This window comes from Scardinius erythrophthalmus (assembly GCF_964197995.2).
Source record: "Scardinius erythrophthalmus genome assembly, chromosome: 1".
NCBI classification, from domain to species: domain Eukaryota; kingdom Metazoa; phylum Chordata; class Actinopteri; order Cypriniformes; family Leuciscidae; genus Scardinius; species Scardinius erythrophthalmus.
This window is the reverse complement of record NC_138221.1, coordinates 34,319,682-34,337,786: the sequence shown is the minus strand read 5'-3', so window position 1 is coordinate 34,337,786 and position 18,105 is coordinate 34,319,682. Positions and strand designations below refer to the sequence as shown.

The 18,105-nt window shown below is 36.7% G+C and overlaps 1 protein-coding gene across 1 annotated transcript in view; it reads right to left on the bottom strand.

Annotated features, from left to right (window-relative positions):
- The window catches only part of col5a3a (collagen, type V, alpha 3a), a 64,466-nt gene extending 51,348 nt beyond the window's left edge, over window positions 1–13,118 (bottom strand). Inside the window, exon 1 of the mRNA XM_081370765.1 lies at window positions 12,815–13,118. Within this exon, the coding sequence (XP_081226891.1) occupies window positions 12,815–12,893 (79 nt within the window). The 5' untranslated portion in view covers window positions 12,894–13,118. The remainder of the gene's footprint in view (window positions 1–12,814) is intronic.
- Window positions 13,119–18,105: the final 4,987 nt, after the last annotated feature.

The following is an 18,105-nucleotide window of genomic DNA, read 5'->3' as shown; positions in this document are numbered from 1 at the left end:
GTGGTAATTAACACATTAATTTACACTTTTAGTTAATAAAATAAGTTATTAAGGAATTAATACATTATGACACATTCAAATAATAACAATTCATATATTACTTAATCTATTAATCATTTAGAATCTTTATTAGTTGCTGATGCAGTAATCATTAATTAATGGTTTAGTTCTTCATGAGTCATACATTAACACATGATTATCTGTGCATTAGTTAAGCATGAATTAATGCAGATTAGTGCACCCGTATTGTAAAGTGTTACCGAAACACACATTTGACCTGTTATATTTTAATGTTTAAATTATTTTCACTAGAATTTGTTCTGTAGAACTTCTCATTTTAATATATTCATATTTATATATTTATTTCATTTAGCACATTTCAGTTCAGCACTGTTTTACTTGGAGTGTTATGTTTGTTTTTAATCCAGTATCCATTTAAAAAAAATATCGGTTGAATAATCGGTAGTCGGCATGTATGGTCAAACCTAAATATAGGTATCGGTAAAATCCACTATCGGTCGACCTCTAATATTAATACGCTTTTTCAGTGCTAATTTTTCACTGTGTCTTTAGTAAATCCTGACAGTAGTTTTTTAACACAAAAAGAGTGTTTGCACTGGTTTGTAAATTTGGTCCTATAACTTTTAATTTGACATTATTACAAAGTGTATTTTTAAAAGTGTACTTTAAGGGTGTTAAGAAACACAGTAGTCAAGAAAGTGTGCTCTAGAGTGGCCTTTTATTTCAATAATATTATATTATCTGCAAGTACAGTTTTTTTTAAATACACTTTTTAAGATGTGAAGCACAATACAAGTCAACTCTATGTATATAGCGCGTGTGTATGGAAAGAATACTACCCTTACGAAAAAGTAGTTGATTCAAGTGTTCTATTAGTACAGTATACTTCGTTTAGACTAAAAATAAGAAAGTGTACTTCCAGTCTACATTTTATATACTTCTCTAAAATATACTTTATGTACTTCTCAGAAATATACTTAAAATTACACTTCAGTGTACTTGACTTATACTGAGAGAAAAGTCCAAGTACATATTTGGCCTGTACTTGTACTCAATCTTTTGATCGATATATACTTAAAGTAAAATTAAGTATTCAAAGTATACTTGGCTTGTAGTTGTGTTAACTCTGTTGATCAAGAAAGCCTGTTAAATACACTTTGTTTGCATAGTTTTTCATATACAGTCTTATGAAGCTTACATTGTTTGAAAATGTTGATTAGGATATTGATATAAAACAGATATGTTTCTAATTCTGCGTATCTGAATTTTTGTGTAGGCTAGTCCACTGGTAGTGTAAAGGAATTTACTCTAATTCTACTTTTCCCCACCATTGACTGAATTTTCCAGATATCCATATTTTCACTATTATACGGTAAGGGGGTGCTATATGACACATCTTCCAGTACAGAATCTCCGGATCAAAACACAGGAGAAGAAGAAGCTAAAACAAGTGATAGAAAATTGCTCACTCAAATGTAAAATAACGTGATCATCAAACATTAAACAGCGTGTAAATCAAAACTGCCTAATATTACCAAATTAAATGAACCGTAACACATGAAGAGAAAATGACTGTGAAGCGTTGAGGGTGTTGGACTCGATCTACACCATCTGTGTTTTGATCATCGTTCTGAATCAGATCAAGGCGAAGTTTCAAAGTCTTTGACAAAAATGTGATTTTCTCAACTTTTTTGTTTAAAATGTTGCCTTTCTTTATGAAACTTACCGACATTCAAGTGTTGTTTTTTAAAATTAGTTAAAGTACAGTTAAAGGTATTTTTCAAGTACAAAAAAATAACATTTGAACATAGTAGTATACTGCAAGTGCAAAAATAATAGTAAACTATAAGTATAATGTTATGTTCACTTAAAGAAAACTTAAAAGTATCCTTGCAGTATAAACTACTAGTAGTTTACTGAGAGTACATTTCAGTGTGTACTTTCATAAACTAAAAAAATACTTGTATTAGAATAGTAAACTACTAGTATACTTATAAGTTCACTTGTAGTACAGATGCATTACAAATGAGAAACCTAGTTGTGTACTTAAAGTTTACTACTCTTACACTTATAGTACACTTAAACATATACTTTTATATACTAAAAGTGGGCCAATTTACTCCCAAGCAGTATTGAAATAGGACACTTACGAGTTTACTACAAGTACACATTGATATTAGTATACTTACTACATAAAGTATACTTAAAAATATACATTACTTAAGTATACTTCATAAAATTAACTTGAAGTATACTTCTTTTTCGTAAGGGTAGTTAGGAACACTGCAAGGAATTTGAAGCAAAGGACTAGAGCCTGATGGCCCTGCAGCTGTATTATTCACTTAGCCAAATCCCCTATGGGTCACAGCAAGAACGAACAACAAGCTGAGAGTTTGGCTGCCGTTAGTTTGCTAATATGCAGCCAGCTCAAAGTGCGCTGATCTACTTGGAAGCTTCAAGATGCAGTCACGTTCAAATCAAGGGCCACAGCTGGATATCGATGGGGTGTCATTATGGGATAGAGTTATGACACAGTCTAGTCTGAGATAGTTAAACACACACCTGACAGCTGACACCTGCCAGCACCTCTTTCAAAAAAATGTCTCCCTGACTTCCACTGTCCAATGTTCACGATCAATTGAAACGCATTCACAGGAAAGTTACGAGACATACATTTTGCCATTTATAAATAACTGCTGTTGATGTTTCACTGATATTTTACTGAGGTTTGCCTAACCACAACCCTTGGCATGTGTGTCAGATGCAACACGGACCCTAAATTTAAATTACCCTCCTGTTTCCATGGCCCTCCTTTCTCTCCTCTGTTAATTAAACATGTGGGAAGAGTTTATCCATGCCAACCAACTGCCTGCCTGAAAAAAAGTACTGCATTTTATGGCATTATTTATTTGTTTAGCAGATGCCTTTATACTGGGTTTGCTCAAAGCATGGCAACAGACTTGTAAAAAGGCAGTGCAGAAACACCAACACAATGGAAAACATCAGGTACTCATTTTCAGACAGTGCTGTGTCAATTCATCTTCCATTTATTACATTACAAAGACCTTGCAAATAAACAGTTTTCGGCTCAATGCCCATTGTCTCCCAAACACCCATAAATGCGCCACCCAACTCAGCCACAATTGTTAATGTTCACTGGTTTAAGTTTACCAGTCTGAGGTGAAATGTTTTTGAGAGTGATATGGATGATTGGCAAAATACAACCAATTGAAGGGGCTGGTGTTTTTTTCCTTTCTATAAACTATTCTTATGCTCTCTTTTAAATACACATGTACACATACATTTGTAGACACATACACACAAGCGCATGCAGAAACAGGTCAGTAAGTCACTGATGTTTATATGTCTGAGCAGCCATGTAATCTACGTCAAAATAGGCCCAATTATCACAGGACTCGGCCTAGCAAGCATCAGACATCTTGACTCGACATCTCAGTCACATCTGTTCCAAAACCATAATTCTGACAGCAGTTTAATCCAAAACCAGTCAATTGTGAAGTCTAACAAAACAAGGAAATGACCCTGACAAACCCTGTGAAATGTATAAATGTATGTGCACAAATGTATAAATCCTGTTTTTTACCATATTTTTGATTAAATAAACACAGCCTTGATCAATATTAGAGATTTTTTTTTAAAACAGTGGTGTGTGTGTGTGTGTGTGTGTGTGTGTGTGTGTGTGTGTGTGTGTGTGTGTGTGTGTGTGTGTGTGTGTGTGTGTGTGTGTGTGGTCATGGTAAACCCTACATTTTGAAGACAAAATGTCCCCACATAGATGGCAATATATTAAATCATTGGGACAAAATGTTTTGTCCCCTTTAGGAAAACAGCTTATAATTCATACAATGTGATGTTTTTTGAAAATGTAAAAATGCAGAAAGTTTTCTGTGATTTTAGGGTTAGATGATAGAATATACAGTTTACCCACTTAAACCACGTGCTCAACATGTCAATATAATTTGTCCACCAAACGATGAGAATGAAATTCTACAGGGAATGGTTAAATCACAGCACTGTTAAATATCTGCCCTCTGACCTCAGAGAAATTCACATGACAGTAATAACAGTGGCCCATTGGTTTGAGAACAGGAGGAGAAATGCCTCCTCTGAGTGAGAATTCTTCAACACATTCCCAAGATACTCACCAACTCATTGTGAACGTGTTCATAAATGCTCTCAAAACAGAGCATCCCAGACACACAACGTCATGTTACTTCTTAAGGAAATACAACTGAATGGTGCATCAACATTTATGACATTAAACCAATACCATCTCAAACTAACTAAAATATTCTGTGAAGTAAGAATAGCAATGTTTGAGATATTGCATGGGAAACCAGACTATTATGTCTACAAAAAACCTTAAATGGGTACAAAGTCATTGTGTTTACAAGGGCATCAGTAGTGGAATAGGAAATGAAACTCACATGCCCAAAATAAACCCCGGTTAACAAATCTTCTACAAAATAGACTGAGATCTCTTGAGGTCTAGAAATGTTCCTCCCCCATCATCATGAAAGAGCCTGGGGCAGGTGGCTGGACGCCATGTTGGATATCCGGAGCCAGTCCCGAAGTAACATGATGATGCTCTGAATGTCCGCCAAGAACCAAACCTGAGTCAAATCACATTCATCAGAGGTTGCGAAACCCAAGGCAGTGCTACCTGTCTACCTGTACGCTTCAGCCAAGTGCTGCTCTCACAGATCTACCTGTAGCCATGTCATCTACACCTGTCTGGGTGCGGCCGTCTGGCACATATGCTTCATATGCTGGGTTTATACAGTAGAGACTGCTTTCAAGCATCACCTCAAATAACTGCTGAACGAATTCAGATTTATGCGAGTTAAACACAAAACTGCAGCAACTGCAAATTACTTTGAATGCTTGATGATTGAACCTGCTCACCCCACAAACACATTTATATGTGTATCTAGCACTAAAAGGAATAGTTCACCAAAAATAAAAATTTTGTCATCAGTTATTCACTCATGTCAATCCAATCCTCTATGACTTTCTATCTTCTGTGGAACAAAAGAAGACATTTTAAAGAATGCTCAATTGACGTCCATATAGGAAAAACATACTATGGAAGTCAACGGGGTGCGTCAACTGTCTGATTACCGACATTCTTCAAAAAATCTTCTTCTGTGTTCAACAGAAGAAAGAAACTCATACAGGTTTGGAATAACACGAGGGTGAGTAAATTATGTATAAAATGAATTTTCATTTTAAAGTTAATATATTTTAAATGTTCTAAATTGCAACGTCATCATTACAAATGTATGATTTCAAACACATTTACAACACATGATATACAAGTTTCAAAAGAAATGATTTTAAAATATATTTTAGTTTATCATGAATGCTTGTTCATCTCATCTCAACTCATTCTTTAACCATATTTCAAAAGTAATTGTGAAATTACATATAAAGATGTACTTAAGTCCTACTCAAGTGGGTCAAAAATAAAAGTTCAGCCAGTTGCATTTAATCTAAATTTAAACTATAATACATTTCATTGCCATGTTTCTGAAAACATTATATTATTTATATTACATTAAGTATATTCTATTAAAGTATATTCTTTACATTATAAGTATTTATGCTAAAGTGCACTTCGTTTTCACAAGGGTATCCCATTAATGGATAGTTGTCACATTGCATCCCACTTCCCTTATGCATGGGGTTTCCAAAAGGGCCGGGTCAGAAAAACATCAAAACAGACCAACTCAAACATTGAAAATACTATTTTTAGAACATTATACGATTACTATTCCAATCTATCTCAGTAAACTGTGACTGAACCGGATGTGCTAATATCTGTAACATAACACATTGTGGTTTACACTGGCTGCACTCGCCATGAACATGCTTAGAGCATCAGCCTTGTTCTCCTGCTGTCTCCGCAGTTCTCATACTGTCCTGCATCTTTATTTACTAAAAGAAGTTCACTTGGGATGGGAGTTCTGATTAAATGATTAGCTGTATAATTTAAGGGAACTCCCTTTAGTGTTCATCATTCAGCAGAGGCGTAACTTTGTTTTAAAAGGTGGGTGGGACAAGAGTGTGTGTGGAAGGGAGGGAGTCGCTAAAACAATCCGACTGTATATCAGTGAGTACAATAACAATTGCAGGAAAAAGTATCATTACGATGTCCAGAAATCAATTTCAGTAGTACACTGAGTTTAATTTATCAACATAGAAGTCACGTTTAACGTGATAGTTTCATCCTTACTATATCACAATATATTGTCAGTCACAAGATTCTTCACGTCAGTGCATAAATACATAGACCCGCAATACAGTTTTGTGTGCCCTAATAGTCTGGTGGTAGTGATTTTGTTAAGCGTATCAGAAGTCTTGGGTTCTAATCCGCCTTTGTATTTTTATTTCTCATTAAAACTAAAGATGTTCATCACTGATTGCAGTTCAAGAGTAGGGACATGTTTGTGTGCAATTTGTTTTGTGATTTAATTTAAACAAATAGAGTCTCTGCATTGACGTTAAGGAAGCACAAGCAACTAAGAGAGCACAGTTGCCTTCCACCACTGATAACAGTGGCAACGAATACTCAGCTTGATTTCAAGAACAACATATTCCAACGCCAGAGCACTTCTTATTTAACAAACAAACAAAACGAATACTCTGACAGTCAACTAGTGATGCTTCTTTTGTATTAGGTACATCCATGCCGCGAGATGAATCATAAAGTGGTGGGGACGTCCCACCCATCCCACCCACAAATTATGCCTGCGTCAGTCAGTTTATCCTCCCACATTGATTCCACAGGACCACAGAAATATTTATCACACTGTGATAATGACTCCAGCAGTCCACTAAGTTTAACTTGATATGAAACACTATTATAATTTTACATACAAGCGGAGCCGGACAGATTTCTGTGTCTAAATCTGTGACAAACAACATTCGTCACCCTTCTGAGGTTGGATATAATTGAATTACTGGTCTTGACCCCTGACCTCAAGAGGCCTGGAGGCTGGAGCCAAACCCTATAGACAGCAGGAGCATTGAAGCGAGGAGAGATGGAACAAAACAGCTCAGACATGCCCCAAAGGCACTTGAGAAATGCGGTCCCAGCCCACCACCCCTCAGCCACGGTCACACACTTTAACACTCTTTCCACATTAGACAAACAAAAAAACGCAGTTCAAATCTCAAATTTCCTTCTGTGTGGTGTTGGGTCCTATTTCACATCGTTTGTCTTTCAACATACTGTTTTGTTTGTTCATACTTCTCCAAGAAGCTAGCGTAGGATGGTGGTTTAATGCGTGGAAATAATCAACTGATATCTCCCCAATGGACTAACGCTAAAAGAAACAGATGGACAAACTGCTCAACAAAAAACGTTTGTGAGCTTGGAGCATAAACGTGATTGAGATTTGAGTCCGGGTCTGTTTCATGTTATCGCTAATGTTTGGAAGTCGTTCAGACTGGTGGCTGGATGCTGTTAGGAAAAACCTGGAATCTCCCCCACCACAGCAGCGAACTCTTCCCCTTTTGGAGTCACGCTCCACTTAACCCACAGTTTGGACGGAACAAGATTGTTTAATACCATTTCATTTTGCTCAACATGCAACCAGATCCCCAGCTGAAAATAAAAGAACCCTTGCTGAATCTTCTATTTTTCTATGAGTTGAATTTTTGATGGCAGTGGGAACAGCATGTGGGCTTAGAGACGGCGCTGTGGAGCACAGTGGGATACTGTATCCAACACACTTAGAGTCTGGGAGTTGCTGAGTGGATGACACTATTGTGCCAGGGAGCTGAGCATCATTACACATCAGTCTCACATTCCTTTGACTGTAAAGTTGGTTCTGTGATATTTGCTCACTGCGAGACTTCCAGCCGGGCCCACTGTACGTGGGACCACAAAGGACACACCTGCATCTCTACAGTATATCCCTGACTGAACACTGCCACCCCAGTTTACACATTAAAACACACAAACCCTCCTTGTCTAAGATACGCAAGCACACTGGCACATCAGACAAAGCTTTCCATTAGGCAGTTACTGTGGATTCCATAATGAACAGTTGTAAGTAAAGGTGCGGTCCCATTTAGCGTTGTTTAGCGGATTTTTGTGGGCAAAATCCAGTTTCCACAAGATCGGAAGTGGAAAGATTTCCCCACGCAGATTTAGTAACTGGTTCAACTTGGTCATATGGATTCATCACTCACGACTCATGACTAACAGAAAAATGCTTTGCAATGCACTACTAAAAATGCACTACATATACTCAGATTTCATGCTGTCCGAGGAGAGGGCCTCAAGTTCGGAATTTCCAGCAAAGAAGAATACAGCAGTTTAAATAGGATAGAGATTCATAACACAGTCAAAATAACATGACATATTACTCATGATCATCCTTTAATTTAATTGGTTCAATTTTGTGCAAAACAGCATCCACCTACTCCCTCTGTTTCTGGCAAAGCAAATTTAATATCAAAATCATCCAAATCGTCAAAACCATGGGGTATATCATGGGGCTATTATATTTGGATAACTAGCCATTGTCTCAAAGTTTCCACTATTTCGACACACCAGCCTTGATACATTTTGTTCTCAATTGTTAAATGTTAGGCCTGTAAGTACATTTTTTTTAGTTATGGTTAGTTTCTAAAAATTCCATCACAACCGCCTGTGTGCATGTATACTATAAATGAAGTATGCTTTGAAACGCTATACGGACAACTGTGCGCGTGAAGTATATTTTGGGCTTGACTCAACCAATGGTGTGATTTCAGGTTTGACAAACAGTGTTCAACAAGAATCCCTTTTCAAACTCCCTTTGGTGTCCCTAGATGTGCTGAAATCTTTGCTTATCTAACTGATCTTTGATAAGCAAATGACAATCTTTGCCTATCTAATTGAAATTTCACAATTTCAGAATCGGATCAAACACTATTGTCTCTTTAAAGAGAGGAAATTGAGACATTATAGCAGAGACAGGTCACTCATACATATATGAATGGGAGAAATCGCAAAGTTAAATGTGACTGTAGTGCAGGTAAAGTCAGCATGAAACTGGAAATCCAAGTGAAATGGCTTCTCAAACAAGAAAAAATGTAGGCCGGGACTTGATTTTGTCCATGGGGAATTGATTGGATAGTTGTTGTTTGCTGTAATCTCGTGAGTGAATTATTTAATCTTTCACCATTCAAGAATACAGGAGCTGCGTGACTATAAATAGTTGTCTCAGGTAGTTATGAATATGGCCACAAAGTAAACTGAATTGGGAATTTTGGTGGAAAACAGCAGGAGAGGAGATGAGTATCATGATGTACATAAGGACATCACTCCTCTTAAAGGATCATAAGCCCTTTGATGCAAAATACAGTATATGGCCATATAGAAAAGAACATGGAGCTCTGTTTCTGTGAGCCAGATGTTTGTATTGTTATTGGATGGACGACACATTTTGCACAGCAGCAACATTGGCCCAAGTTCATCAGCAGCAGGGAGGCATGTCTGTTTAGAGAAAGAAAGGGCTCTTTTGAATGGAAACTCCCATACTCATCGGCCTCTTGTCTTTAAATATTCTCATCCATACTGTTTCATGTATTTGTTTGCTCAGTGGGATCAAAAGGAACATGCATGGCTGCTCTACTGCAGGAGATCCCAAACAGGCCGTGTGAAAGGTGAGGATCGTGGGCGGCAGAGCGGGAGGCACGAACAGGCATATGGTAACACATGATAACCATAAAGAGAAGATGCAACATCAGAAATAGTCCTCTTAGAACTCAAGGCCTTTGAAGAAGATGGGACAGATTGGATATGGCAAGGAAGAGAGAAAGAAGAATCACAAACAGAAAAAATGCCTTTGTTCCTCATGTCAGACATGACAACAAACTGTGGCTCTAAAGTCCTAAGGTTAAACACATGAAACTCACACCAGACTTTCTCAGTGTGATCAGGCAAATACCCGACAGCTGACTCAACTAACCACATCCTGCTCCGTCATTTCAGGATGCACTGTTGCACCAGACAGGAGTGAGACCACTACGGCTGTGCATCTCGCATCTCCTTACATCTCTGAAAATGCCTTTCATACCTAGATGAAGTCTGACTTATCTGACATGATCAGCATTTATAAGGAATATTAATTTTAAAGGCAATTTGTTCCAGAAACATTTTTCATTATGCTGGCTGGTTGAAAGTCTCTTCACATCCTGATAGCAATCACTATGTTAAGTAGTCTAAATATATATATATATATTTAGTGATATATATATATATATATATATATATATATATATATATATATATATATATATATATATATATATATATATATAAAAGTGTGTATCTATAGTACGAATTTTATTTCTTGTGCCATTTATACGGCAAAAAATAGATATAAGGAAAAAAAAATAGATAGAAAAAAAATTGAAATTTTGCCGTATAAATGCCATGAGAAATAAAATTTGTGCTATAGATATGCACTTTCATGAGATCGGACTGGTATTTCCACACCTCCATGCACCTGCTCACACAGACATCACTCTTCATCAGCATGTTTCATGCTATGAGTTAGACAGTCAAGAGCACCACGACCGAAACAGCAGCCGCCTTTTACAGTTCCTCCTGAACCTAAACAACCAGCTTATGCTGCGTTCACGCCATAACTACTGTAATTTGGAAGAGATTTTGGAAACCCATGACATAATACTCGGAGCGGTTTGTGACTCGAATTTATGCGTTTCAATGGCAACACTATCAACTCCGAAATGAATCTGCAGCAGTCAGGTGGTACAGGTCAGAGCTCTTTAGATTGTTTATGTTCATTATTATTGTAATGTAATGTGCTTTGAGACATGAGGTAGTTTAACGCCGTCTCTCGAGTCGTGACGCTTTTGTTTTGCTCCCCGCTGTGTGTGTTCATGTGTTTTGAAGGAGGCGTGGCTTTGGAGATGCTCTGAAGGGAGGGTGGGATCTTATGCTTTCAAAGCTAACTCACTATTGCTAGCCTCTCTGAAAATTGCCTACCCTACCTTTAAGGGATACTGACTGCGATTAAAAAATCTGCCCATTTATCTATCTTCCAGCAGCACTCAAGCTGCATGAACTGCACAAGTTTGTGTAAAACCTGACGATCTTGTTCTCCAGCATGATTTGAGGTGATCAAGAACATATTGATAATAATCATAATGTTTCTTTGTTTCTTTGTATTTATTTTGCAGGCTTAATGTTTATGCCTATACAGGTTGCACCACCCCTCACTTAAAGATACATGTGAGTGTCAGTAACTTAGATGCACTGCACCACATTTAGAAAAGGCAGTGATTATATGCTCTATACTGTATGTAATCACTATAAACATGCCACTGACCTTTCCACACCAAACATAATAGCAGCATGTATTAAGTAATATTTTTATGCTTGTCATACACATAAGAGACCATCAAAACATTGCAATTATGATATTTGATGATATTTTTTTCTGCATAATTAATAAATCAATATAATAGAATAAGTTACTACACAATACAAAACCATTTTTCAATTGCCCACATCTTACGCAGCCTGGTTTGTGGTTATGGTGTTGACATATATAGGCCTACTAAATTTGTACAATAGCACAGTTGGCCAACCGCCCAACAGGAATTTTAATCTACTGGAGTAGGTCAGTAAGCACTCATTCACCTGTGTCTCAAGTCAACGTTAAACTGTTTCACAGCAAACCGACATGGGTCACGAGTAAACTCAAACATGACGTGACACTCTGCTGGAGAATTCCCTTCCTTGACTATTTCAAATATGTAACTACACCTGATTAATGATATTACCCTAATAGAGCATAAAAGGATGGAAAAGCAAAAACAGGACAGTGTTGTGAATTGTTACACCATGACCTATTAGATGGGTCACATGCACATGACTACTACCTTCCTAAGGTGACAGTAGAATTAAGTCTTTGTACATAGTGATGGATGTTAAATTACAGAACTAGTATCATCTGAATCAGCAAGTTTGTGAGTTTAATTTGATATATAGCTAACCAAAATCAGTAAAAAAAAAAAAAAAAAAATTATTGAAATGTCACATCTGATCAGAATCCCCAGTGTACTTCTTCTGGACACACAAAGATTGTGCTGATGTGAGAATTCTAAAATTGTTAGGGGAAAAAAATTAGGGCGGGGTTATGAAGGTTTTTTTTTTTTTTTTTTTTTTTTTTGATTGGCACAAAAATCCAAACATTCCATTTAAAAAAAAAAAAAAGAAGAAAAAAAAGTTTCATTTGAAATATTATTGGAAAGCGTAATCGTTTGTTTGTTTGTTTGTTTGTTTGTTTAACTGTAGCCTATTCTGTAATTTAATACTTAAGACAGCTGCAAAGCACCGAATAAATCACGCAAAAATTAATATGCAGTCTAAACTATGAGTAAGTGGAGTAGTATGTTGGAAATGCTTCTTTTGGGAAATTTAAAGCGCATTAGCGGCTGTCAGTCATCCTGAAACTCAATGAACAAGTTCAAACCGGCGGAACAATGAATATTCAACATTTATCTCAAGCTTCCCCCACAAGCTCGTTATAAAATGATTAAGGGAAAAAAAATCTAAGCGATGCGCGCAAATTCACACGAACACTTTCTGCACAACTTTTCTAAAACATGCTATTGACTCCGCATCTGTAACAAGTGCACACACAGGAGATAAGTATGCAATGTCCCAAGGTTTAAAAGTATTATGAAAAGGCTAAAAGCACAAGAGAAAAACTATTGTTTTAAGTTTTTATGCAGGCTAGTTTACCTGTTTGCGTCGTTGTGGTACACAGAGAGAGAAGAAGCGGTACAATCGCGCAGACCGCAGTGTCCTTCAGCCGCCTCATGTTCAGGACCCGTTACCTCCACTCACGCGCTTTATCAACACCAGGAGATTACGCCTGAGAAAGCCCAAAAGCCATATGCGAAGAGAGAAAGAGAGAGACAAGTGCTCCGGTCTGCAGTTGCACAAGATGGAGAGGCTTTTTTTCTCTGAGTATCCTCCTCTCCTCCAAGCTCTGTCCCTCTCATTCAGTTTCTGCCTCCTCTCACTCCTTTCCAAACTTTCTCCCACGTCCCCTCCTCTCCCTCCAGTGATGCGTTTATCTCAGACTCCGATGTTTAACGGTGCCCCCATAGGACACGTGTCAGAAATTGGATGTTATATGACGTTGCTTGAGTTTATACCATAACACAACCTAATGTAGTAATACAGTTAAGTTTTAAAGTAACAGGAAAATAAGAAAATAACAAGTCTGGTCTTACTGGTTTTGGACCCTTTTCTGTTGGTCAGGCCATCTTTAAAAGCTATAACTAGCCTAAACCAGCTAAGACCAGCAAACCAGCTTTCCCAGCTGTGAATAAATAGCTATTTTATTCAGAAATTCAAAAGAATAAATAAGATTAATACACAACAGAAAGAAAAAAAAAAACAAAGAAACAAAAGAAATCGTAGCCTAGGCTACTCTGTCAGCAGGTTTTTTATCTATTAGGTCTTCTTCTACTGCGACTCTAGTTATAGGCCTACCATCTGTACGTTGGACCACCATGGGATGTAGAGCTTTAGTTGTTACTGCTCCGAGTCTTTGGAATACCTTAGCCTACCTCAAGACCAAGACATACGAAATAGTCTTAAAACTCATTTTTTTAGATTAGCTTATTCTGATTAAACAAATAGGGCTGTGCAACAAACTCAAGCTCCTCTTCTCTTTTATCAAAATCCTCCAACATTTCTCCGCGTCGTGCCTAACAACGCCCCTTAGCTGTTCTAAATTCACTGTAAAACAAGGCTTCAAGAGGCATGCTCCATAAAAATATTAATTTTAATATTAATTTTATTCATAAAATAAACACCAGCAACAAAAAATATAACGTTATAACACATTCCTCCGCCAACCAATGTAGTTCCAAAGAGGTTGCCAAGCAACACATGCAGCAACATAGAATCACATACGGCAGTTGCGCAGTAATACTAATGTAATGCGGTCACAGGTGTATGTTTGTTGAGCCGGAAGCTAGTTATTATAGCTAATAAAGTTTTAAATATACATTTTTCTTACAAAAACCCATGGCTTCGCCTCAGAAGGCCTTTATTACCACCCTGGAGCTGTATGGATTATTTTATATGATGGATGGATTTTTTTTTTTTTTTTTTTTTTGAAAAATCTCACCCCCCCCCCCCCCCCCCATTCACTAAAGCCCACCATTATAAAGCTTGGAAGAGACAGGATATTTGTTTAAATATAACTCTGAATTTGTTCATCTGAAAGAATATATACACCTTGGATGGCTTGAGGGTGAGTAAATCATGGTATAATTTATTTTTGGGTGAACTATCCCTTTAAGGCAGAGGTCTTCAATCCTGCTCCTGGAGGGCCACTGTCCTGCAAAGTTTAGTTCCAACCCTAATCAAACACACCTGAATCAGCTCATCAAGCTCTTCAGAATCACTTGAATACTCAAAGGTTTAAAAATTAGAGTTTACCCCATAGGTGTGTCCAAGCCTTGAACTTCATTTAGTAATACAAGAATGAGAACTTGAACACCTTTGGTCAATTAATGGAGCGTAGTGGGACCAGTGGAAAGGTTATCTGCTGATCTCTGTCCTCACAGACTATCAATGCACCCCCAACTACTGCAACAAGATCATGACTCCATGATGCCTCACAAGGTGGCCCCGGGCTCCTCCAAAATTACACTAGTATTTTTCCTGACATACCATTAGATTGCATAGTGTTTGATTAGGCTATAAATCCTTTACTCAATTCTCCTCAACATATCAAAATTCCACACGGCAGATCATGTCTAAGCAGAGCGTGAAAAAAATAATTCATGTGCTTTTTTTGTTGCATGTCAAGGCTGAGATGTTTTGCATAGAAAAAAGGGGGAAAAGCCCACTGGGGCCTTCCTTCTTTGACACAATATATCCTTTTTATATTGCCTTATATTTGCAGGGCCGTTGAGGCACTTTGGCCAAAAATTCTGCGGCGGCTTTGGTTTGGACTCGCAGACTGACAAGCCTTTACGAGATAGATTCCTCTAATTGACAATAATTAATGGAGCTGACATCACCATAACCCAGGCTATATGACAGACCTTTGTGGATGAGCCAGCACTCAAAGTTTGAAGAGAAAAACAAGAAAGTAGGAAAAGTGATGCTCTTCATCTGACAGTTTTCCTCCTTGGGAGAAAAACACAGAAAACAAGCGTGGGACACACTATAAAACATAACAAGCTCTCTTTTCTTTATTTTCTCTCAGTTGTGTCCTGCAGCCCCATCACAGCATGGCCTTGTACATATTTGTCTTTTCACAGGAAATCGGGTCACTTTTCATGTGTCTATCTCTGATTATTACGAATTATTCATGAAAAATATCAAAAACGTACATCAGTGTTGGGTGCAATGTATTCCGTAATAATTACTGTTTGCCCTGGAAATAGCAAACTAATGGATTAATCTTAATTTTCTGTAATTTATTTACAGTTACTTCTGAGGCAATGCATTAAATATAGACTATAGAACAACACTATATAAAACAATAGTAGATTTAACATTAAAATATTAAAATGTATGTTTTCAAACCTTCTCCTTTAAATACTTTGGTCAGTTCAAGAATAATTTATGCAATTTTATATTGTTTATTTGAAAGAATTAAAAGAGCAGTTTCATGTCTATCCTTGTATTGTTCAACTGGATTGATGTTGATATGGGACTTATAAAGTAATTAGTAATAAGTAATCCAATACTTTTTAGAGAGAGTAATTAGGACAGTAATCTAATTACACTGTTGAATATCTAAGCTAATAATTAATTATTTTTTTTAAGTGTAACTTACCCAACAACACTGACATACATCAACAATGTGTGGCTTCTGATTGGCTCAGGGAGCCTAAAAAATTGCAATACAAAAATCCTAATTATCAGTGAAAAGGGGCCTTTCTCAGATTCATCAAAAAAAATCCAGTCGAAGTCATAATCAGCCCTGTGGGTGTGAAGATAAACATGGGACGGTTTTGGGAAGTGCACAAAGGGAACAAAAGACATAAGAGCCACTGAGATATTCAGATATCTTTACAGATCCCAACTGATCCTTTGCGTAAACTTCATACCCTCACACACACTTTCACCTCAGTTTAGGCTCTCATAAGTTAGACCTGCATTCCTTGTGGTTTTAGCAGATAGTTACCAAGAATGAAGTTGGTCGTTTAAGCAGAAAGTGAGAAATTCCAAATTCTCGCAGCGAGTTTCAGTCAGACGGATTCAGATGGATGATTCAAGATGGACACTCTCAAACAAAATATCCATCACCGAAGCATCATGTCATTTCAAACTGATGCGCATCCCCCCTCAGATTTTTGGATGCAATTTTGAATGGAATTTCCAAAAAAGTATGCATCTTAATGTCCACGATTACTGTTGATGCAAAAAGGGGTTGTCTATGTGACAGAAAGCACATGTTCGCTTTGGTGCATTTCTCACATCGCTATTTACATTTGCACAACAGTTAGTTCAACCTCCACAACATTTAGTCGTTTGTGCACATCATAGCAGTTTCTCATTCCTTCCAACAAATTGCAAATGCTTTTGGACATGCATCAATTGCTTTCATACAACTCTCTGCTGTTTTATAACATTATCATTTGCTTATGTCATGTCAGTCAAAATTAACTATACTTGTGAATGCTGAATAGTCTTTCAATATAAAACTAATAGTCCTCATTTCATTGCTTGAGTCATTACATACAAAAATGTTGAACTAGTTGTCAAAATCTGTCAAGCAAATTTTACACATTTTTTAAAAGCTTTTTTTTTTTGAAAATGTCTCCTAAATTGAACAATTTCTCTCAGGTGAATCTCAGCTTTCACTGATGAGGAACGTCTGGATGTGCATGAATGATTACAGTCCTATGTATGTTGTATGATCAGTTCCAATATGTACTGCAATATTGTTTACAGTTGTGCACTGCTCTACCCAAAGGGAGTTTATGTTTGTTGTAAATAAGGGTGTATTTTTTCTTTTGCACAATGCTGTGAACAAATTAGAATTGCAAAGAGCATATGCAGTAAAAATGTGAAACATACATATTCAGTGTCTTGTTCTCAGTTACCTCACTAAATACAGTAATGTGTAACTTTACTGTATTTTTCAAATGGCTGTGAAAATAGTATATAGTGCTGTCTTGAGCATTTTCAGGTAGTATCACCAAGATCTGACTTTTTTGCATTGGAAAACATTTACAGAGTAAACTGTCATAATGAAAACATGACTAAGCCATTTGACTATCTTGTTCATAAACAATGGTGTCAGGACTTTTCATCTTGATGACACTGACACTTTCATTGACATGAATACTTGCTTTTGAGGAATGAGCTATCCATTTTGAGCAAGTGACACACTTTTGCAGGTTATCAACTAGGTTTTGCAGTTTGTACTAATTGTTTTGAGAACTGCATTAACTGTTGTGCAAATGTAAATAGTGATGTGAGAAATGGACCAAAGCGACTGAGAAAAACTGTAAGTCTATCATCATCTATACTCTCATGTTGCTCAAAGCTCATATATCTATTTAAATATATGTGTAATTACTCATTTGTAATGACAAAGTTGCAATTTAGTTTAAATATATTAACTTCAAATAATTATGTAATATTGAAAAACACTCAAATTGTAATCAAGTACTTTACATTTGCTTTAGTCTGTATAGACAGATAGATAGATAGATAGATAGATAGATAGATAGATAGATAGATAGATAGATAGATAGATAGATAGATAGATAGATAGATAGATAGATAGAACGATAGAACGATAGAACGATAGATAGATAGATAGATAGATAGATAGATAGATAGATAGATAGATAGATAGATAGATAGATAGATAGATAGATAGATAGAACGATAGATAGATAGAACGATAGATAGATAGATAGATAGAACGATAGAACGATAGATAGATAGATAGATAGATAGATAGAACGATAGAACGATAGAACGATAGATAGATAGATAGATAGATAGATAGATAGATAGATAGATAGATAGATAGATAGAACGAT